This window comes from Leptidea sinapis, chromosome 41 (assembly GCF_905404315.1).
Source record: "Leptidea sinapis chromosome 41, ilLepSina1.1, whole genome shotgun sequence".
NCBI lineage: Eukaryota > Metazoa > Arthropoda > Insecta > Lepidoptera > Pieridae > Leptidea > Leptidea sinapis.
This window is the reverse complement of record NC_066305.1, coordinates 2,340,718-2,365,326: the sequence shown is the minus strand read 5'-3', so window position 1 is coordinate 2,365,326 and position 24,609 is coordinate 2,340,718. Positions and strand designations below refer to the sequence as shown.

Sequence of the window (24,609 nt, the reverse complement as noted above, 5' to 3'; positions counted from 1 at the left end):
AAAATATAAGCCTTGATAAAAACACAAGAGGGAAATTAATCTGCAGAATGCGTGATTATATCGACACAGTGTTCGAAGTTATAATAAACTTCATCAGCGGCGCAGTATTACTGCTTTATTGGGGTGGTTATCGCCTTTATAATATATATATTCTTTTTATGAAAATACGGGACGAGACGAGCAGGACGTTCAGCTGATGGTAATTGATACGCCCTGCCCATTAAAATGCAGTGCCGCTCAGGATTCTTGCAGAAATATGCTGAGCAGCACTACAATTGCGCTCGTCACCTTGAGACATAAGATATTAAGTTTCATTTGCCCAATAATTTCACAAGCTACGGTGCCCTTCACACCGAAACACAGTAATGTTTACACATTACTGCTTTACGGCAGAAATAGGCGCCATTGTGGTGCCCATAATGTAGCCGGCATCCTGTGCAAAAGGAGCCTCACAATGGTAAATTGCCTTTATATATGCGTGCTCATCTTTTCCTTTTATCAATTGGACAAGCAAATATAATAGGGAATCGGCCTTAAAAGTGGTCTATGGGTCAACTCGTGAACGGGTTAAATTTATATTGTAATACTTTTTATGAAATAATTTATATAACTTAAACAAGATTCATATATTGGAGACAACAGTCTTTGTAAAATACTCTATTTTATTGAAAAAAGTGGCCGTTGTGTTTCTTATATGTTCTTCTCACGAGCTCAACTTTTTCCGAACAAATCGTAAATTCAGTAATTTAAAAGAAATATATAAGTGATTTAGTTTAGTTTCAGCCTAATTGAATAAAGTTTATTTGACTCTGAATTTATAGCTAGAGGTGATGCAAAGAAAATCTGTAAAATTTGGAGTAGCTTACATTTGGCACATTTGCACCAGGTCCTTGTCAGTGGTGTTTTGGTTGAGTCCTCTTATGTAGAGGTTGGTGCGGCTGAGCTGCTCGCCCGAGGCTCCAATCGTGGAGGTGGAGGACGCGGGCGGTGGAGGAGCAGTGCTCAGGCTGGTCGACCGAGTGCCATTGGCCGAGTTTGATGACGAGCTGGAGGCAGTATTGGCCGGAGACGCCGCTGTGGGCACCCGAGTGCCAGCTCCTGTGCATCCGCCTGTCATCGCCGCGCCCGTGTACTGCAAATAAAAGCCCTAAATTACGCTTTAAGCAGTGCACATACAACAATTTTATTCTTCAAACAATCAAAAACATAAAAAAAACAAACAAAAGAGAATAAAACTGAAATCAAAATTTTATGAACGATGAGGGAAAAAATATAAAATATTGTTTTCAGTTTTATTTGTGTAATTAATCTCAGAAGTGAGGGTTAATTGTTAAAACAAGAATATCATCCCACGGCTATGCCACAAGAAGTGGAAGTACCTTATATATGGCAGATTTAAAATGTTACTGAAAAAAGACTTTTAGTTTTTTTTTAAATAATTGCCTGATTGAACTGGGAATCGAACATGATAATGTCAGTTGTTTATCCCTACAGTAATTTCAACTTTAAATTTGTCTGAAACAAATAATACATAAAAATGTAAAATTTTATGGTGTTCCTTTCTAATGCTATAATATGTAGCAAATAATAAGCATTTTGATGAAGCCTTTGATTGGTATTATAAAACTACAGGGTATTTTTAACTTCCCGCTAAGAAAAATTAAATTTTTCAAAAATTCGGTAAGTTATTGGATTTACCCCGTTATTCGAAAATCGAGTTTTCATCAGATCTCGATGTTTTAAGGCCCTAGGAAGCTTCCCTGACTATTCCCGCGATGGTGTCTATACGTCTGTATGTATGTATTTATGTGTGTGTGTATGTATTATTTATGTGTATATGTAAATCTCTTATAATTTCTGCACGGCACGACCGATTTCATCGCGGTTGGCGCCATTCGAAAGAGCTTGACCAAACTTAGATTTGGAATACAATTAGGATCGATTCGGACTGGTAGATTTTGAGAAATCTCAAAAACACTACAAAAAAAAACTATTTTTTAAATTAAAATAAAGCCTTCTTTCAGTAAAATGTTACATCTACAATATTTAAGGTACTTCCTCTCCTTGTGGCGGCATAGCCGTGAGACGCCCTATATTTAACCTTTAAACATTTTATCTACAACCATTCTGAAAAAGTTAATCATAAAATAGAAAAAGCAGGACGAAGTTCATGGCGACTCTTAATTCGCCAAACACTTGAACCATCATTAGAAAACAATATTTATATGTGGGTATAATGCAAGTAAAATATACAATGAAAATTTAAACTGTGACTGGCTCCAAAACTACTTTTTGTAGCTCCGTATAACGTGACTGAGGCAGTAAGGGGATAAGTCTATAATCCGCTTAGAGTGCGTGGATACAGCTCTAAAGTATTAAAGAAAGAATAGGAATAATAGTTAGAACTATTGATGATTTTTTTGCCCTTCGTCTAAGATATAAACCACTGAATAAACTCTATATTAGTATAAATAAAAATAAATTTCTATTGTGTGTTATTGTAATATTTTCGGGCTTTAGACTATGTAGGTAGCAATCTCGATTTGAAAGGTGGGGTCACTTAAATAAAATTGGCACAGGCAAACCAGTGGGAGGCTTCTTTGCCCGGGATACCGGCTAGGTTATTTATTAGTAAAATTACTGGGCAAAAAACACTTAATATCTTAATCTGTCTCAAGGTGAATCGCGCAATTGTAGAGCCGCTCAGAATTTTTGAGTTTTTCAATACTCCTGAGCGGCACTGCATTGCAATGGGCAGGGCGTATCAATTACCATCAGCGTTCAGCTGACCAGCTCGCCTCAACCTTTATTGTCATAAAAAATTGCAACGAAGAAACAAATTCCGAGTTATAAAATGGATCTAATAATTGTGTATTGGGGCGTTCCACGTTTCAAACAAATGCTTCAATGAAAACATTAACCCATTACTTACACGTTATAAAACAATCACTAAATTAGATACAAGAAGCGGTAAACGTCTTCATTTCGTATAACTGAGTTCAGGATAGCGCGCTAAGACGAATGCTATTAGTTATTCAGACTGTTTTAATGAATAGGGGAAATAATGAACGTATGCCCATTCGGAGCACGTGCTCTTAATCGACTCATGCTAAGGCTGTGGGCATACCAACCAAGTAAACCTCATCATTCAGGCTGTCACCAAGATTTTTGGTAATTGCATAAAAGTCCTCTGTCTTATCAATAAACGCGATGTAAAGTTACTCCGAGTATAAAATTACTTCTACCTGTAATGTAATTCTGTAGTGTTTGTCACTAAGATAAGAACAAAAATTATATGAATACGGAACAAATAAATTCATTCGCCTTTATGAAGTTTTTACTTCTGCCACGTGGTGTTGGCACACACAATTTTATTTTTCATAATTTATGCTCGAATTACAAGCAATGGGCTACCCCTAATTTGATTATCACTATCTAATTATATCTAACCGCTATATTCTCCGCGGGTTGAGAAGGAGACACGCCGCCATCTTAGTGACGTCAAGGTAACGTTAAATCTAAGCAGATCGGCCTGCTTACATCTCACAGATGTGTTTATGCACAGTTCCGTTTTCCAACGCGCAGGTTTTATTTAACGTCGCACTTTAATACTTAATACTAGTATCCCAAAAGAAGCCGAAAACGACAAAGGACTGAATGACTGACTAGCTACTAGCAAGGACACAACGAAAAAAAAAACACAAAAAAATTACAACGTTATGTTCCAAGCGAATAGCGCCACAATCTTATTAACTAAGGACTCTCTCAACGTTTTGGGAGAAGACGCCCCAGGGTATAGGGCTCAGCCCTGACACCCTCCTTCCGCCTTCACACAGGGGTGAGAAGAAAACTCGTAGTCTAATACTAGCAGACTTTAGGCAGAAGCTTCCAGTAGACTTTAATTAATAATGTATGATCATGTACGGTGGGAATATCGTTGGAATCTTTGGGGAAGGCCTTTGTCCAGTAGTGGACGTCTTCCGGCTGATGATGATGATGTACGGTGTAATACCGGCAGACTTAGCCATGTTTATCATCATAGGCGATTAGATTGATTGATATATTTTTTTATTGAATGGCTCCGTCGATCGGGTGTCGACGATTCTGTCAACATAGGGGGGGAAGGAAAAATATTATATTTTTTAACCAAGTGAAGTAAGGAAAGAACTAAGTAAAAAGAAATGATCAGTTGTCATAACTGTGGTTTCCTTTTTGTGGGCTGAGGAATCGGCAATGAAACAGTTAGTACGGTAAGCTTTGAATACACCAAATTGGAAGGAGAAAAGTGTGAATGTAAGTGGGAATAGGCACTATACAAAATTAAGAAAATTTATTGAAACTATTGTGTTTTAACGTTATGGCATCAGAAAGAGAACACCTATCAAGCGCTTGTAAACTGGGCCTTTAAATTTCCTGTTAAGGCTGCTATCCCAAGAAATCGCCAAAATAGCGCATAGTTGAAACTATTTCTCGACTGTTTATAAAAAGCTTATATTTTTAACAAAAAATAATTATATATATAAGAAAATTCATTTTTCCATTACATTTCTATTTTTTACAAACAGTGCCAAAAATCACCAAAATACCCCTTACTTTTACAGTTGGAGCCATGCTAATCACACAATCTAGATACAAATTGTACACCAATACTTTTTGTTAGTTTTGTATAGAAAATTGTATTGTGTATGTAATAAATTAAAAATGCTTCTAATTCCGAATTAAAACTATGGCGATCTTGCACAGGACCCTAGCTCCGCTCGATTCCTCAAGGCCGTTGGCTAGGTCCCCAGCCTTAAATCAACAGCTGTTTCATATTCCACAAAAATGATTCTATACATAAGTATATATTACATATGTTGAAACAGGCGAATGTATTAATGTTATTTGCATGAAGTTAACATATTAAACACATAAAGTGCGCGTGTCGCTCGCTGAGCAAGTTGTAGAGCGATAACTTACCAACAAATTGTTACTTAACTCTTAATTATACGAGAATGAAACTATAATTACTTTCGCAGTGAGTTTGACGTGATAGTTTACTAAGGAAGTGCACACGTGTTATATTTAATATCTTAATATATATAAATTTCATGACACATTGTTTGTCCGCGATGGACTCCTAAACTAATGAACGGATTTTAATGGGGATTACTTCATGGAGTGCAGTTTGGTCCAACTTGAGAGATAGGATAGTTTTTATTTCGATTTGGGACCCATAATTTTTTTTTTTCAATATTTGTTTTGTATGGACATATTTTCTATGAGAGAATTTAGTGACAGGTGGCGCACGGTTTGACAGTTCCGCTGTGAAATAATTTCAATATAACAACAGGGAGCACTTTATTTTTATTGTTTACGAAATAAATCTTGATGTTTTGAAATATTATTGGCAAATTCCTATAAAACAGTATTTTTTTATTATCTACAGAACAACGTCTGTCAGTTCAGCTAGTATAATATTGAGTTAAAGACGAGCTGTTCCGCGCGGTTATCCCCGCGAATATGAATTAAAAAGAAGTCGCTGTTTTAGTGTCGGTCTGCGTATCGGTTTGCGTATTTCAATTATTTCCGACAGTAATTTTTGAAGTGATAACTTGTTATGGGAGGTTGAACCACTTCGTTACGTAACGCGATACTTCTGTCAGAAAATAATCAAATTAAATGGCTTTAAAATGGTTTAAAAAAATTGCTGAGTAATATTTTTTGAAACATTTCCAAATGTAATTTTTTATTTATTACTACTTTTTTAATAAATAATAAATCAAAGTTTTCAGAAATTGCGACATGCTTTAATTTTTTTTTGTTTTCTTCGTCAATTATTAAGACAGGCAAAGGGTTCAAGCCCATACAGCTATATTCAATAAATAATTGTCAAAGCCGTGTTTGCTAGATTTTTAGATGATATACAACTAAAAAGGTTGGTTGCTTACTATAGCTACGACTACCATATTAAGCCATAAATAATGAAACTTTTGTACATACATAAAATTCTAATGTATTGTATATTCAAGAATAAAATATATTTCATAATTCAATTCATAAAATCATAAAATATTTTATTAATAAATAATCTTTCCTTACATTATTATATTAATAAACATAAAATTTTAATAATAATAAGCTTTTCTCAAGTTAAACAACTCCAGTAATAAATAGTTGAACTTAGATAAGGTTTTTTTTATGACAGTAAGGGACGAGACGAGCAGTATGTTCACGTGATAGTTATAACGCCCTGCCCATTAAAATGCAGTGCCCCCCGGGATTCTTGAAAAGACCATAAACTCTGAGCGGCACTACAATTACGCTCGTCACCTTGAGACATAAGATGTCAAGTCTTATTTGATCAGTAATTTCATTAGCTACGACGCCCTTCAGACCTTAACACAATAATGCTTACACAATACTGCTTCACGGCAGAAATAGGCGCAGTTGTGCTAACCATATTCTAGCCGGCATCCTGTACAATGGAGCCTCCCACTGGCGCCCACATATTTTCAGACATATTCTGTATTAATAAAAAATGGCACGTTTTCTTTCTTCTCTCAATGCGAAATTTGTTACTGTAACTTATCACTTCCCCTTTATTGTGTACAATATTTCTGTACAAAATACATTATTTTATTAGAAATATTTGAAACATAATATTATATTATTATGTAAAATAAGTAAATAATTTTACATATCTTAATAATATCAAAATTTTACCGTTAATTTGATCCATGCAAGTAATCAGGTTCTGTCTGATACAACAATACAATTACTACACAGTACAATTATATTAGTTTAAATGTGTTAATAACAAACTACTTGTATCTTAAGAGACCACAATTATTTTCCTTAACGTGGCAATTTCTATTAGTTAACTCAACAGCAATCAAATACAATCGCTATCGATGTAAAATAATAGAAATATTGATAACATTAAACGGACCATTTCAATGATTCACATACAAAAACCGCAGCCGGAAGCGTAACGTACACTGTTTATGAACTGTGGTTTGCTATGCATATCGGTTGTCCGCAAAATATGTCTGAAAATATAAAATAATCTCATCGCTGCGGTATAACAATTTGTCAAATAACTGTTATTTTTGAGTGATTCTATTGTGGTTAAAAATATTTTTTAAAGTGAAACTTTTATTACATCGTCTCAAACTTTTTCGTCTGTGTGTTGCATGTCGCGTGACGGTCGGGCGGCGCCTATAGTTCGCAGCAGCTGACCGTGTAGTGTATAGACTATTACTCTTTTGTGCCAGTGTTCCACGCTATTTTGTTTGTTTTTGTCAGTGTTTAATGTAAATGTTGTTATTTATAAAAGTGAAACTTTTATTTGCTTTTGGTAAACAACGACACAGCTAGTGAGTCCAAAAAACTGATCAACGAGGGAAAAGCAAAGAATAGTGTTTAATTATTTAGTTTCACTTTTACGGTGTTTTCATAAAACCACACATTCCTTTTTTTTTAATATTGGCTGATTGTGTTTAAACTAAACAAAATTAACTTTATTAATAATAACATAAAAACACAAGTTTACATTTTTTTTGAGACTTTCTTAGTCTGGTCTGTATGTCCACATTTACTTCTGTTTGCTATTATCATAAAAGTTAGGGTGACCACATTAATATAAGCTAATAGTATAATAATGATTATTTTATAATTTTTATGTTATTAAATTTGTAATGGCTTTAATGATTTCTGGTCAAATAAAGATTATAAAGATGCTATCAATAATAATAATATATTTATTTATAAAAAACTCATAAAGAAAAACCAGCAAATAAAGGTTCCTAAAATTGTAAGAAAACTTTGTTATCAAAACAGCACATAAAGAAGAATGCTATAATGAAGGTAGTGTTAAATCTATATACATTATATAAATGTAGTAAGTCAATCCATCATAATAGTCAATCATAAATTACTGAATGGATTTAGATCGAATCGAATATACACATCACCGTTAACTATTCATGTTTCTGTCTCAAATTGTTTGAAGGCACTGACAAGTTTATTTAATTATTTTGTTTTAATGTACATACTTAAATCCGACATGGTACAAATAAATGAATGATGTGCATGTTACAAAATAAATATAACAATAAAATGTATAGTATATTTCGTTCACATCCGTAATTTGATTTTCAATATTGCAGTGCTCTCGGAACTTCACAGACTGTTTCAATACTCGGTAGCTTCATGCTCCTTGAAGCAATATTTAAAATTGAATTTAAAGCTTTAGAAATTGCAAGTCCCATTTAAATTTATAAACTCAATTATTTATCCTTTAATCCGCGTAATTATTGACTTTAAAATAAAACAGACATTCTCTATTTAATTAACTCACCCTGGTTAGTATGAGTTAGCTATTAGTTGAACACGGAGTTTAAATTTTAAATTAACGGAAAACTTATATACTGACTTAGGCGTTGGTTTGCTTCAATCATTATTATTTAAAGCGCAGGCTACAACTTGCCCAATAATTAACAAACACCAAAACAATGGTATAAATTGTCAAACGACAACAAATAAATACATGTGCTGCATTTTAACTTATTTTAAGATGCCAATTTACCACGCTGAAGAAGCGGCAAGCACAGCTTGTATTAAATAAATTACAAGGTCATTCCATGCCAATTCTGTGATTTCATTCGTAGTGCTTCAATAAAATTACTTAGAATAAACTGCCTAGGAGCCTTAGATTCAATATTAGAAATACAAAAATCTGCATTCAATATAATATTATGTTTGCGACTGAATCTTAAATCACAAAAGTTTCCGAGTGCAATGCAGACTTCTACGTCGATAGATAGCCAATTTGTAACTTTCCATCGATTTTCAGACGACCAACGATATCGGAAACTCTACTTTGGTTACTCTACTAGGTACCGGTGCTGATACAAACGGTTATTAGTTTTATGAACCCTGAAATCACTTTCGGTGAAGAATAAATGGACTGTAAATTTTATACAGGGGGTTTTAATAAAGCTGAGTAAAAAAGGGTAAATTAAATATTAGGTGTATACGCGACACAGTATAGTCTCTCTCTTCTTAGTCGTTTCCCTCACGGCTGAGGATCGTGAATCCTTCTGATCTTGTCCAGTAGCTGTCGCCATTGGATGCGTTCCGTTGCCTGGTGTATTGCAACATTCATTGGCATCTCCAGCTCTTTGGAAATTTGGCCAGTATGGGACTCCTGCCTCTCTGTCTCTTTCCTTCTACCTTCCCTGTCACCATAAGACACTCCAAATTAATGGCATTTCTGCGAGCAATGTGGCCAAAGTATCGCACTATTCTTTCCAGGCAGATTGTGGACAAGCGCTGAGATTTCTCTATTTTCGGCTCCTTCAGTACAGAAAAGTTTGTGCGGTATGCTGTCCAAGGTATCCTCAGCATCCTGCGCCAGCACCACATTTCGAAGGCGTCGATTTTCAGCCTAAGGCGGCATTTATTGTCCACGATTCCACACCATAGAGAGCGATGGGAAAGACAAGTGTGCGAACACAGTATGGTAGTTAATTTAAATTTCAAACTCCCTTTTTCAATTTACTTATAATATTATTTATTTGAAGAACTAAAATATACTATTACTTTTAATAGTAAAATAATGAAAAACAATTTAAATATATAATCTGTTTATAAAAATTCACTATATAAATTAAAATCATGCGCATCCTAGTTTTCACGCGAATTTTTCGGCGAGGTTATGATGTAAGGTTATTTATCTTATCGATAGCTGTATGGCTCGACACCCTATCGCTCAGTTGTTTATTGAACTACCTCGTGCATCTAGTTTTTGTGATACGGTGGCTAGGGTGATAGACTGATGATTACCGCGCGATGCGTGTGCCCAAAACAGATACCTTCTTTATATGACCCTTAACTCAGTCAATAAACGGGAGCTTCTTGCGATAATGGTCGAGGCTCTCAATAGTTAATTAATTATTATGATACATAAACTCAATCCACTTTTATCCATCCTCTCTCTCCACATGCTCAAATCACCTCAATATAAAAAAAAGATAATTAATTTTGTTTTCCAAAGCCGTGATAGTTTAGCAGATAGTCGTTTCGTAATTCATGACTTTAAATTAATTAGTTTTGGATTGTAATAAAGTTTCAAGGTAAAATTGAAGATAAAAATTCATGAAATAATATTGTGAAATATTAAATATTGTCTTATTAAAAAATGTACTTGTTTACATCGTGAAGTACCAGGGATAACTACGTAAGGTACTGTTTTCGTAGGCTATTAAGTAAGGACTCTAGAGCACAATACAAGTATGGGGTGACAGGGCAGTCGTAACAGGTCGTCGTCGTTTGTAACCAGACAAGGGTCTACAAGTGCCCTCACGCGCTTTAAGGGTTTTATCACCGTTTACGAAGGGCGAACGGCGCAAATGAAAACTAATTCGTGTGTTAAAACGAGTTCGTGACTTGAGAGTTCATTCTAAGTCACTTATTAAAGTGGGAATGAGATTTGTTACGGAAATATACTGTTGGAACTTTATTATGATTGAAAACGTTAAGACTGACAAATGCGTTTGGTTTATTGATATTTTAAAATATCAATTATATTCGATTTAAAGTTTACATACATTTATACAATAATTTTAGCTTTCGCTTAGTGATAAAGTATTTCGAGTCGACGAAAGCAATATAAATTGTTTCTTTATCACCTTTTTAAATCCTGATAGACATTAATTTGAATTAAAAATTTACTATCCATCAATGACGCTTTACATTAACGGCCATTTTCAATAGCCTATCCATTCTTAGTTTAACTTACTAGAGGTAGACAAATATATCCTTTTACACTTACTTACTTATTACAATAACCTATTGACAAATAGCATTGGACCATAACTATATTGCACATAACTATGGATAGATAAGATCTTGTCATCAAATGGTGACAGCAATGTATCTGTAAGTTAAACTAAGGATGGATAAGTTTTTGAAAATGGCCGAGTCCTGTGTATTATTTATATATAAATTGACTATATGAAGATGAAAGCTAGTATTGAATAGCAAACCTCGTATAGTGGTTTATTGTTAGTAATGACAAGCTTGTGAGAGGAATATAACGGGCCTTTACATAAACATCTATGATTTCTACGAAACCGCAACATCTCTGTGGGAAAGTGAATACTGCAGTTTGTAATTGAGTTCAAAGTATGATGATACTTTGGTTCATTTCTATCCGGCTTGCAAAGGGCCTTTATTGAAATCAATACATAATTGCAGTCTCGAAAGAGGGGTCTTTTCTGTATAGGTTCAATACAAGACAAGTTCAAATAACACTTCTTTTAATTTGTTTACATTTTAAGCAATGGTTATCGATAGTGATAATATAAATGCGAATATTGTCAGCACTTAAATCTTAAGAGGAACTTTTTTTATGATAAAAGGGACGAGACGAACAGGACGTTCAGCTGATGGTAATACGTCCTGTCCAATACAATGCAGTGCCGCTCAGGATTCTTAAAAACACAAAAATTCACTACAATTGCGCTCGTCACCTTGGGGCAAATGATGTTAAGTCTCATTTGTCCAGTAGTTTGACTAGCTACGGCGCCCTTCAGACCGAAACACAATAATGTTTACACAGTGCTGCTTCACGGCAGAAATAGGCGCCGTTGTGGTACCGATAATATAATCTAGCCGGCATCCTGTGCAAAGGAGCCTCCCACTGGAATCAGTATCACTGACCTGAGGACACCGATCTTTCTAAACTAAGTCTACTAATGTAAGTTATGCTTATGCTCTGAAACTTGCAATGCTTAAAATTTTTATACGGATACAACCAAATTAAACCAACCCAGTTCTAGGTACTTAGTTAAAAGCACGGACGAGTAAAAAAAGAAGGACTCCGTGTCACCTTACATAACAGTGAGACAAAACAAGCCGGTAAACGTGTAATTACATAGCCCCACGCATACACTTACACTAATACAAGCCGATCGGCCGCCATTATAAGATTTGCCATCGTCTGTGACAGATCAGTTTGCGTCGCAATAAAATATATTAAACGCCGTCGTGCGTTTTTAAAAAGTGTAAAAACAATACTATAAAAGTATTTGTGGCCATATATGATTATTTAAGGGAGAAAAATTGTGTAACTGGTATCCCCCACAACCGCACACACACTAGCACAAAGGTGCTTCACTTGCTATTATCACGGCGCGGAGTCCTTCTTTTTTTTACTATTCCGTGGTTAAAAGTAACTTAAAATGAAATAAAATATGCCTAGAAGGAGAACTAAACAAGATTAGAAATATAGGCCTGCAACAAACAGGCGTAAAAAACTCGGGGGTTTTTTCTTAATATCGGTGAGTTGGTTTATTTTTATTATGATGTAAGCCACTGTTTATGTAAAAATATTTATTTTTAGTAGTAGAAGCAAGATGCTTTTACAAGATGATCCCAGAAAATGTACAAAACTAATGTATTACCAAATTCAAAAAAATTGTTAAAATTGTTTGTATGGTAGACGTCACTATAACATGATTTACTGAATGATACCAAAGACTATAGAGCTAATGCCCTTTGGCTTTTTAATTCAAAATTCTATTTTACGATACTATATAATATATTGTTATTCAATTAAGAAGGGGTACCCATCCGGCACCCTGTGTATAGAGGTATACGTCTGGTAAAAATCTAATTAATCTCGAGTATCTTCATAATCAAGAATCCAGTGTCAAGTCTATCACTTAAACGTTAAACTAAGAGTGTTTACACTGAAATCGCTATTAAAACTGCTACATTCCAATTATGCACTTTAGTACCGCAATATCTGCGAACACTGAGAGCGTTGTGGGCGAATGTGACGTCAGTCAGATAGGCGTAAGGCAATATTCCCACCGCCGGCATTGAACGAGATGCGAGTAAAGCTACAGATTATTTTTATAGTTTATTCGGTGGACTATAAGTGTGGACGAGACGGACGGCGATTACTCGCACATCAGTAGATATTGACCGCTGGGACTCTCTCGGCGAGTGTTTCCGACCACTTAAGCTTCGGTCACACTTAGCGAATACTCCCTGCGATTTGATACTCGCAGTGAGTGAAAAGCCAATCACTACGAATCAATTCATTCGATGCGAATTGAATTTGCCTTTATTTGAAATGAGCATGTTCAATTCTACTATCTGCGAATGACCATTCGAGAATTTCCTGCGCGTGACAGGGTACTCGCTGTACTGTAATGCTGTTCATAGGCTCATTCAGTTCTACGTATACAAAGAGTCAACCAATAAAATGTTGTTTAAAGTGAAGAAAATGTTGACCTAATTAGTTTCTTTGATGTGAATAGACGACTTTTTCATTTGTAGTACCAACAGGCTTGTTAAATTCTCGTAACCCGCTGTGTGTGACGGACAAGCAGCGAATACTTTCACAGCGATTATTTACTGTGTGTGACCGAAGCTTAAGCGACAATCGCTCAGTAAGTATTATATTTGTCCACAACTTAGTGGAGAGTACTTGCCGGACAATGCGACCAACTATTAATTTGTTTGTCTATGAGAAAATAGTTGAAATATGGCGGTGGGACAAGTGCCTTAAGGGGGGTAAGGGAGGCTCCGAGCCTGGGTGGTAGTTGGCACTCAACAGTTGGTCCTATCGATACCGTGGTACTTGCGTGTCTACGTCATCACTAGTTAGTATTCTTATAATCTGAGGCATAAAATTTATTCAGCAGAGCTTATATTGCTCACATTTGTATTTAATTAGAACATGAAACGAACAATCGTTTCGAGTTTAACGATGAAATATATTTCCAGAAGCTAAATTAACGATTTTGTTGATAAATATGACTAAAGCTTGTTTATGTCTTATTCAGGCGTACATTTCGAATTTACGATCCTGAATCGTTCGTCTACCTCCGTAAGAGATGAAACGATAAACTTGGACAATATAGGCCTCAAGAACGACAGTTTATTTAAATATAATCCGGAGCCTTCAAACATTAACATAATTCAACAAAAAGCGAGCCACGAAATGTAATCTTTTCGGCGAGATCGGCCGCTGCCATCAACCCTCGATTTACAATATGTACAACATGTTCCCCGAACGGTTTCTGTAATATGTAACGCGCAATATCCCATCCCGAAGGGCGACGAGTGATGCTTTTTAAAATATCTTTAAGTTGAGCAAATTAAGTGTAACATTATTCTGACAGAAGGATGAATTACGGTCTCTATCCTTATCTATACTAGTCTTTGGAATTCTGGAACCCTTACATATTACTGGATATATCAGCTTAGAAGAAACATAACCCAAGCGATATTTCGATATTCTCCTAATTTTTAGAATCTCTCGAATTTGAGAACTTTTTTAAGAATCTTTCTACTTTACTAAGTAAATTAAGTTAGAAACAAATTGTTTGATATACATAAGCTAGATATAATGATAAGTACCTATACGAAGCAGGTTAAGATTATACTTAAGCATAAGGATATTGATTGATTTAAACACAAATTTTAAGATTATGTTTGCTAAAAAGACTAATATTTTAAAATGATATAGTTTTTAAAAAAATGGGATAAATTTACAGCGCAATCTATTGACAGCAATAATGAATTAACATGTAGTATGATTAATTCAGGATTACGGGTGTTTTGTATATTGTACTACACTGGCCTTCAAAAGTAAGTATCACACCTTTAAAATTGGACTCTCGAACTAAAAAGGACTCCAAAGAGAATTTAATTTTGTACATAAAAACTTTATAGTCGGTAACCTTCTTTTAAGAATTGGCTGAAAAAAACTTCAAAAACAAAACCATTCCTTTTTCAAAGTGGACGTTTCCGAATTACAATTTTACCATTCACATTTTTCTTTCTGTTTTAAATGTTTGCAAGATCGATGGGTCTTGTTTTAAAAATTTATGCTAAAAAGCACATAACATTTATTTATCATGCCTCTTTCAGTTGAAGAATGTGCTATGATCATGGCTTTTCTGGAACTAGCCATCAGTATGCGTCGCACTGCAAGAATGGTGGGTGTGACGGTACGAACGGTCCAGAAGGTAAAGCGAAGGTACGAAGAGACTGGACACCATCTGAGGAGACCTTGTAATGGCAGACCCAGGTGTACCAGTGCCCGAGAAGATCGTTATATTATTTCCACTGTGTTAAGATATCGCCACCAAAATGCAGTTGAAGTCCAGCAACAGCTACTTCAGACCCGGAGGGACTACATTAGTGACAGTACAGTGAAAAGAAGACCAGCGAGTGGCCCAAAACTCGAGAGACAGCATCGAGTAGCGAGACTGCGATACGCCCGTGAACACATGCAGTGGGATGAAGAAGAATGGTCAAGAATTTTGTTTGCAGATGAGTCTCGATTCTCCCTTTACACTTCTGATGGAAGGCGGAGTGTTTACAGGCGACCTGGTGATCGATAACTTCAAGCCTGCATCTCAGAAAGAGTCCAATACGGTGGAGGCAGTGTACATGTATGGGCTGGCATATCTTCAGAAGGTCGCACAGAGCTAGTAGCCATAGAAAATGGCACCCTCACTGGGCAAAGATATGCTCAAGAGATTCTCAATGAGTATGCAGGGCCGTATTTAGCAAATATGGGTGATGGATCGATGCTGATGCCTGATAATGCCCGGCCACACACGGCTCATATCGTACAAGAGTATATTCAGGAGGTCGGTATCAGCGTGATGGCTTGGCCATCAAGTAGTCCTGATCTCAACCCGATTGAACACGCCTGGGATGAGCTTGGGAGGCTAGTCAGAAATCGCAGACCACACCTACTAACCTCAGGGCACTAAAGCAGGCCCTGGTAGAAGAATGGGAGAATATTCCCCAACATCGGCTCCGAAACCTAGTGTTCAGTATGCCAAACCGGCTCGAAGCTGTAATCAGAGCTCGAGGAAGCAATACATTTTAGTTGAAGTTTTTTACAATAAACTAAAAATGTCTATTTTCATTATTTTATCTTTTTTAAGTTAAAAATGTTACTAATGTATAATTTTAGTTTCTAAGAATTAACGCCTATAAAATTTGCAACAAAACGTTTTTAATCTTAAATCTCTACCTTCTATAGTTAAGAAAAAGAATTAATTTGAAAAGTGTGATACTTACTTTTGCAGGCCAGTGTATTACTACCGTTTATTAAATATAAAGTACTCTCAGTTGTCACCTCAATAGTTATAATTCTCTTACGGCCGTTTTCAATAACCTATCTATCCTTAGTTTAACTTACGGATACATTGCTGTCACTGTTTAATGACAAGATTTTATCTATCCATAGTTATGTCCAATAGTCCAATGCTATCTGTCAATAGGTTATTGAAATGTAAGCAAGCGTAAAAGGATAGATTTGTCTACCTCTGGTAAGTTAAGCTAAGGATAGATAGGTTATTGAAAATGGCCGTTAAGAGTTTGGGAAAACATTCTGAATTTTAAACATAACCTAAAATGAGAATCAATATTCAAAATACCGTTATTTGACTTTAATATGATTTGCAAAACGGCTAAGAAATCTAAGACATATGAACACAACAGAAATTAATATAACCGCAAAAGACACATCACCTGACGCTTCTCAAAAATATATTAAAGTGAGGCAAATTATCTGTAACATCGAATCTCAAGTTGGGTAAGGAACTTCGCGCTCACGTGAGGTAGGGTAGGGTGCTTCACCTTCCGCTACGGTAGAAATAAATCTAATTCCTCGGATGACAGATATCAGCAAGTCGTGTTTATTTATACTTTCACCCCAAGTTACGAGGGTCACACTGCACATATGTGAGACGTGCCTTGCTTCATTGTACTAAAATAAACTATTATTCCCGCCGTCAATAAACGTATGAGTGGCAGTTACGAATCCATTTCCTTATCCCGAAATAGACCTCACGCTGAAGACGTATTACGTCATTAATTGAATAGGCTTACTGTTAGTTAAATTCTGTTTTATACATGGGGCAAACTAAAAGTTTTGCACTTGCAATCGGAACTATTTGAATTTCGAATGTTATATTATTTGAAACGTTGCAACCTTCTTAGTTCTAAAAACGATTGGAAATCATTTGTCGATTGCTTTTTATCACACATCAAAATTCTACGTACGTAACGAAAATGGAATTAAGTCGAAAAGATTTTAGACCGATGATTTTAAAAGTTCTCTCTCTCCGCACGACTATGCCGCTCGTCTTCAAAATGCTTTTGCGGGAGAAGCACCTATCTTGAGCACCGTGAGGCGATGTTTTGCTGAATTTGAGAGAGGTCGGGTTTCTTTTCATGGCGAATTTCGTGAAGGGCGGCCTACAACTGCCGTCAACGAAAATAATGTGACCACTGTTAAGCGGCTAATTGAACAAAAACCCGTGGATCACCCATGAAACAATTCGAGGACTATTAAGGATTGGTATGAGCCAAATTAAGAAAATTTTACACGAAGAATTAAAAGTTCGGAAACTTTGTTGTCGTTGGAACCCGAAAAAAAAAGCAATCTTGTGAATGGGTATTTGAAAATGAGAACAGGCCAACAAAAGTGAGGCAGGCGAGAAACGTTTGTAAAAAATTATTTCATTTTTTATCATCGAATATATAAATTATGATGAGTTTTCTGTAGCTATACATACTACAAAGCGTTATAAGTATCTAGTTAAAACCAATTATTTAAAATATTTAAATTTAACACTTTTTAAAGGATTAAAACACGTGTAATTGTAACAAATGGCGCTAAACTTCAACTTCTTCTGACAATTATGACAAATTCTATCTTGACTCATTTTAACCGCAGTTCCCCTGAAAACGTGCTCTGGAAAGGTCAAGAAACGTAACGTACGCAAAAATAATATAAAAACACAGTTACAATTTCAAGCATATTAATTCTTTAAAAACTGTTTTTTTTAAGTTTAACACTCGCGTTCATCAAAGAAAATACAGTTAAAAAATTTATTGTGTGGCTCCAAAAAATAAATCCTAAAGTAATCTTCTAATAAAAATTCATAATGCCAGACTATTATGTCTTCAGAAACATAACCCTTGGGTGAATTAAGCACTTAGCTGGCTACTTATGATAAAAAACAGAGTTTCTTTCACAGCAAAGTAACCTCCATTTAGGGCAATGCGAACGCTTGAAAGGGCGCGATGTATCTCGCATGTTGAACCGTTGTGACATCTCTGACAGTTGACAGATAGCGACCATTAATCAACCGTATACAGATACTCAAATATGTTGATGTAAGCCTCTCTTCCCAATCGTGTTGACCATTTATTTTGGTGCGCATTTGTTGTTTTTCTCATTGGTATAAATAAACAAAGTTAAATGTTTAATACTGTGGATAAAATCACTCTTTTAATGCATACTTGCTATGTTATAGGTTAATAAATATTCTACATATAATAGACGCCCAACTGCAGACGATAATTTGGCAATGGAAAGTGCAAAGAGCGTAAATGTAACAATGAATCATATTTCAAATATTGTAAGCTTTTTTGGGTCTTGGTAAAGGGTCTCCCTATGTAGAATAGTTAAGAGATCGTTAATGTGGAGTAGGTTTATCTATTGGAGAAGGATTATTACATATAAGGTTCTAAGATATTAAGCTTTACAATTAATAGCCTGCCTAAAGTAATGGACTTTAATAAACATGTTACTACAGTTATGTTACAAAATAGTAATGATGGTGTATCCTACCAGCGAAAGAGAGAGTCTTGAAACATCGGGTAAACTAAAATAATAATAAAAACTAAAAATTTACGCAAAAATCTAATGTAAAAACATAGTTACAATTACACGCGTTATAATTCTTCTAAAAGATTTTTTATTTAAATGAAAAAATTGTGAATTGAACGATATATGTCAATGAGTTACTATTTTAGTGAGATGACGATATATTGTATTGGTAGCTAGCTGCTGTTCATATACATGAGTTTACGGAAATATCAGTAGGTTTGCTATCTAAAACTCAAGCTAAAACATTAAACTTAACCTAAAAACAACTATAAATGTCGTTCCTATAACAAAAAACGTTAATGCTGTACGGAGTTCCATGAATTTCAGTTAAAATTGCTGTTAAGTAAATTAAACCAGATGAATGCAAAATGTTTAAAAACACACTAATTGTATAAACAGCGAGTAATGACTACAAATGAGACATAATCTTCAGTTCATTTATCAAATTTAACTTTTAAGCTTAAATATGATAGCCGGAATAAAGGAACTCTTCTTATTTTGTATGTCCGTCTATAAAGACCCCCTTAATATCCTTATACAATTAATCAATTCAAAAATTAAGATTGAAATTCTATGAAGGTACGGAATTGTTCGTGTAGGAATGAATCGCAGTTTTTTTTTTTAATTTGCAACAAATCCTTCAAGTATTTATTGTATACATCACTAAACATTCTGTGAGTGTACATTAACCATAAAGTTATTCCGGTGCAAGTATATACTAAAAACTAAGTTTTGTTTACAAAATATTCTCAACAGTTGTTAAGCATGACCAAGGCGGACGTAAACAGATGAACACAAAAACTTAAATAAAACAAACAACTAAAATTGATAGCTTCAAGCCCACGAGCCATTATTTTATTGGAGTGGATGAACAAAAATATTCCATCATAATACCATATGTTAGGAACTGGGTTTTATTTGTTGAAATAATAAAGCATGCTATATTTTAGGGGTATATTTACTACTTGTATGATTTACGAGGGAAAGTAAAGGAGTACGAGAATGGCGTTATATACATATAATTATTATAAGGACATATCATTTGCAGTGTGATGACGGAACGGTAAGCACACTTTTGTTCTTAATGGTGTCAAATTTCACTGTCCGAATCGGGGGGACTACTGTCTTTCTCCGAAACGAAACTTCGTTAACGAACGAAATTTAAACGAAGTTTCGGTTGTGACCCTACTCTATTTTGTTTTCGGACACACTGACGAAGTTCGGAACAATAGACAATATTCGTGAACGAATTGTGAACGATTGAAATGAACATTATTTTAATCCAACTAATTTGAAGAGTTCTATTTCACTTGCTTCCATTGCCAATGTTGGGTAGTAACTTATGACGACCAAAACTATCTGTATTACAGACGCAATGTAAGCATGTCAAATTAGTACTTATATTTTTATTGTTTGAATTCTGTAAAAAGTTCTCTAAAAATAGTTCTCATTATTATGGTGCTCATAAATCATCTTTTATAGTGCTTTTTAACACATCTCGCAATCGCGATACCTACTCATTATATAAGAAAGTTTTAAGTAAATATCAGTTATATATTTATTTGCTTCTTTTTTCACTAAAAATATTGCATCTGCTATATAAATATAAATATTGTAGGATGAGTATACTTATAAAAATAAGTACATCTTTTGCTGCTGCACATACGATGATGAAGCTATACTTTTCATTTTATATGTCTGAGTAGGTACTCTTTGTTAGCTGTAAGTTTTCCTGTTATAATATTTTTTTTTTCTTTTATTAATAACAAAAATGAAACTTATTATAAATGTCACTAAAGATAGGAATACTACTACTGTTAGAAAGGAATAAGTAAGACGAAAGTTCTATCTTTATCTTTTTTAACAGTTTAACTAATGCAGCTCATGTCCGACCTGCCTGTAAAGCTTGAGGTAAAGACGCAGCATTAAGAGGGAACCTACCTGCTTCTTTCACATTGGAGTTCATCCTTAACATTGCTCTTTATTGATCAAGAATATTTAAAATTACTGGAGTAAATGCGGCAATGTATAGATATGCAGTCGAACATTATTATCGTGTAATATGTGACATGTTCCATATTTCGACTTTCTTTTTATACGAGGTGATTTATCTATAAGTATAACGTCATTGTATCGAAGTATGAAAAGGGTATTTTACTATGAATGCAAAATATTATCAGGGTCTCGTTGTTTGGTCATATAAAGGGGATGGATGCAAGTAAATTAATTGACTTTAAAGACATTGATAGACCTTCAAGCTCACAGCATACTTCCAGCTTAAAAGCTGTCATTTGACCCCTGTTACGGATGTCACGTCAAATAAAATAATTTCAAATTCAAATCAAATTAGATTGATTCAATTAGTACAAAATAATCTTAAGAATATTATAAGTTATACATCTTAGCATTTACTACGACTTCGGGATAGGTTGAGCTTTTATGAGAAGAAGTGATTAGAAACTCATTGCAATTTGTTGAAATCAATTTCAACAGCTTCATGATTTTAATATTTATAACGATATATGCGATGCGATGCAGCAATATGTTAACTTATCTCAAGCATTCATCTACTACCTTCATCTAAATGTGTGTTATAAATGGTTTTTAATTTACATAAACTTAAACAAGTTCTCTTATTAGCTATAAATCTCAACATGACCCAAGGAAACGTAATGTAAAATTATCTTTATTTATTTCAGTAAGTGACGTTGTACAGTTCACATCTAGACATCATAAGAATTTCTGTACACGTTACAACCGGAGTGAAGTGTAGATAACATTTTTATCTCTTACAAAGTAACAGGTAAGTAAAAAAAAAACTTGAGCAACGTCGCCACTATGAACGGAGCGAGGAACGTAATAAAACACGTACGCCGACAAGGGGCGCTACATTTTATTTCAGAAAGCGATAAGGACGCGAGAAATTCCTTTTACGAGATTCCTGTGGAGGGGTGGATGGGGGTGTGAATACTGTTTTTGTGCGACATCTGGTTTATGTAGCTTCGCAAACGCGCTTAGGGCGGTACCCAACTCGCCGACACCACTGTCTAGCCGCCAAAATCGTAAAACAGATTGATATGGGTTAATTACTTTATTCCGGAAAATCGTATTTTATCGATTTGAAATTGTTACATGCATTCGTGAATTTATCACATAGTCGTAATCTGGGTGTACGCAAATACAATTTTAATTTTGCAAACATAATAACAGTATTTTTTTGACGTGAAACAACATGAAAATCATAATAAATCGAACGGGTATCTCATAACATATATATGCATGACAACGAATAGATTTGTAATGTTAATGTTTCCAAAACTATTACGGCCTTATAAATAGACTTGGTATAAAGATGTACATGTCAATAAACCAAGAATATATAAAATGTTTACAAATAGACACTTTGCTTATTGATTGATATTCGGACGTATATACTCGTAAGTATAACGTTTCCCGCGTTTATTTGCATGGCTGCCTGACATTTTCAAAACTTCAGAGTTATCCTTGCATTGAAAGTGTTGTCAGCCATATAGTCAAGATTTTGCATATTATTGGCTTATGCTCAGACATAACTTTATACCAAGTTTATTTGTAAGGCCGTTAATGTCTTTTAACAGATGTAAATGTGGTGTCATTATTTTAGTCATTCAGAAAACTCGTTTATTACGATCATAAGATTAGTTCGCGGTGTGCGGGTTGTATATATTATATTTAACTGTACCAGGGTACCAGAATGTAAATGTGTACTAAAATGAATAGATATATTATATAGTCCTGGCTTAGTGATTTCATAATTACTATTTGTGATAGGTGTAAATATTGTGTCATTGTTAGATATTCAGAAACCAGCTACTACAGGCTCAAAGCATGAGTTTTGTTCGCTGGTGAGCAGATCTTTTTTAGGCATAGTCAAGCAGTTAATGCCTGACCATGGCTATAAGTCTTTCAGTCGTAAAGATCTATTATAATGTTAAATAGTGTTGCCTTAATTTTAAAGCCAGTTGAATTAATTTTACAATTGAAGAGTTGGTTATTATGCGTCATACATAAATTCTTAAAGATTTCCATTCTCAAGTAAATATTGTTAGTTAATAAGGTGTAGAATAGAAATAAAATATGCTGAGATGGTTTGGACATGTCGAGAGAATGAATGAAGAACGATTGACGAAGAAAGTGTATAAGGCCAGTGTGAATGAAAGTGTTGGAAGGGGTAGACCTAGGCGGACGTTTCAAGATCAAATCAGGGACGTCTTGGAAAAAGGCCAGGTCAAGAGTACCCTAAACCGGAGAGCATGTATGAAAGGAATAATGAAAGTGGACGAAGCGAAACAAGTATGTAAGGATCGTAGCAAGTGGAAAGAAGTGGTCTCTGCCTACCCCTACGGGAAAGAGGCGTGATTTTATGTATGTATGTAGAACAGAAATAAGTGCTACAACGGACATATATATACTTGTTTTAAATTAACTGCTTGAGTATGACTGATTGTCTTTCATTCGTGATCTATAATGTTAAATAGTGTTGTTTTAACTGTGAATATGCCAATTGAATTAATTTAAATTTTCAAGGGTTGGCGCCCATATTGTTGTGACATTTTTTTATTATTAAGTCGTCCTTATTATCGTTTGTTATGTGTCATAAATAAATACTTAAAGATTTCTTTATTAAAGTAAATATTGTTAGTAAAGGACATTATCAGATAACTCGCTGATTTATTTATGTGTTTAGTTATCCCCAGCATGATCACTAATAAATTAATTAATAAAAAAAAATACTTTCCACACAGGCCATGATTTCAGCATAAAACGACCCAACTAATAACAATCATAATTTACAAGTCCTGTTGATAACTCGAATAACGTTTTAACAGTTAATTAATTTGAATATGGACCCGAATTATGAACTAGTTTCACGCAAATCACGGTCGGTAAGTGCTTCAAGGCACTATTAATCATGTACATAATATTGTTTGTATTATATTGTGCATAGCGACGTAGACAGGCTTAGAAATTGATGAAGCGGTGTCAACGTACTTACATCTCAATTAATAATCCTTTAATAAATTGAGAGTAAAGGCGGGCGGCGAGACGCACGAAATTCGTTTATTAAATTTGCTTAAATTTAGGATCATAATTGTATGACTAAAATATAATTGGTTTATTGTTTTCTTATTGACGACCCATATAGCTGATTGGTTAGTGACCCTGACTACTAAGCTAGAGGTCCTGGGTCCGAATTCCAGTTGGTGCAATCGTTTATATGATGAATATGGATGTTTGTTTCCGAGTCATGGATGTTTATATGTATTTATGTATGTTTAAGTAAGTATATTGTATTAAATTTATCGTTGTCTTGTACCCATAGTACAGGGTTATTCCTAGTTTGGGGCAAGATAATTTGTGTAAAAGTTGTGAATATTATATTATAAAGATTATATATTTTATACATATTTAGGGTTCCATATCGTAACGGCAACCAAGGCTTGACTGACAGCGGGGTGTATCACATAAAACCACACTAATAAACATCTATGGTCTTAGAAATAAACTTGGTATAAAGTTATACCTGAGAGTAAACAAAGAATATGCAAAATGTTTATACTCGTAAATAGACATATTGCTTAGGATTGGTTTTTCGGACGTATAATGTTTCCCCAGTTTATTTGCAAGGCTGTTTGAGATTCGGCATATCTACTTTAGAAATATCATTTTATTGACAGTGTTGTCAGGGATATAGTCAATATTTTGCATACTAGTGGTTTATTCTCAGGTAGGTATAACCTTATACCAAGTTTAGTTGTAAGACCGTAGATGTTTATTATTGCGTCATTGCGTAAAATCAAAATGGTGATTTATTAAATAAATCAAACTTAAATCACTTTATTTATTTAGATTGTAGGTTAAGAAAATGA

The 24,609-nt window shown here is 34.6% G+C and overlaps 1 protein-coding gene and 1 long non-coding RNA gene across 7 annotated transcripts in view; both read right to left on the bottom strand.

The window, feature by feature from the left end:
- Positions 1-24,609, bottom strand: part of LOC126976532 (protein alan shepard) — a 179,841-nt gene that overhangs the window by 15,981 nt on the left and 139,251 nt on the right. For 4 of the 6 annotated variants that reach the window (XM_050824920.1, XM_050824914.1, XM_050824915.1 and 1 more), the window contains exon 3: positions 867-1,147. In XM_050824920.1, coding sequence (XP_050680877.1) covers positions 867-1,147 — 281 coding nt within the window. The remainder of the gene's footprint in view (positions 1-866; positions 1,148-24,609) is intronic. The other 2 variants (XM_050824916.1, XM_050824917.1) reach the window with 1 other exon arrangement.
- LOC126976551 (uncharacterized) overlaps positions 1-24,609 on the bottom strand; it is a 219,216-nt gene that overhangs the window by 61,234 nt on the left and 133,373 nt on the right. The window lies entirely within an intron of this gene.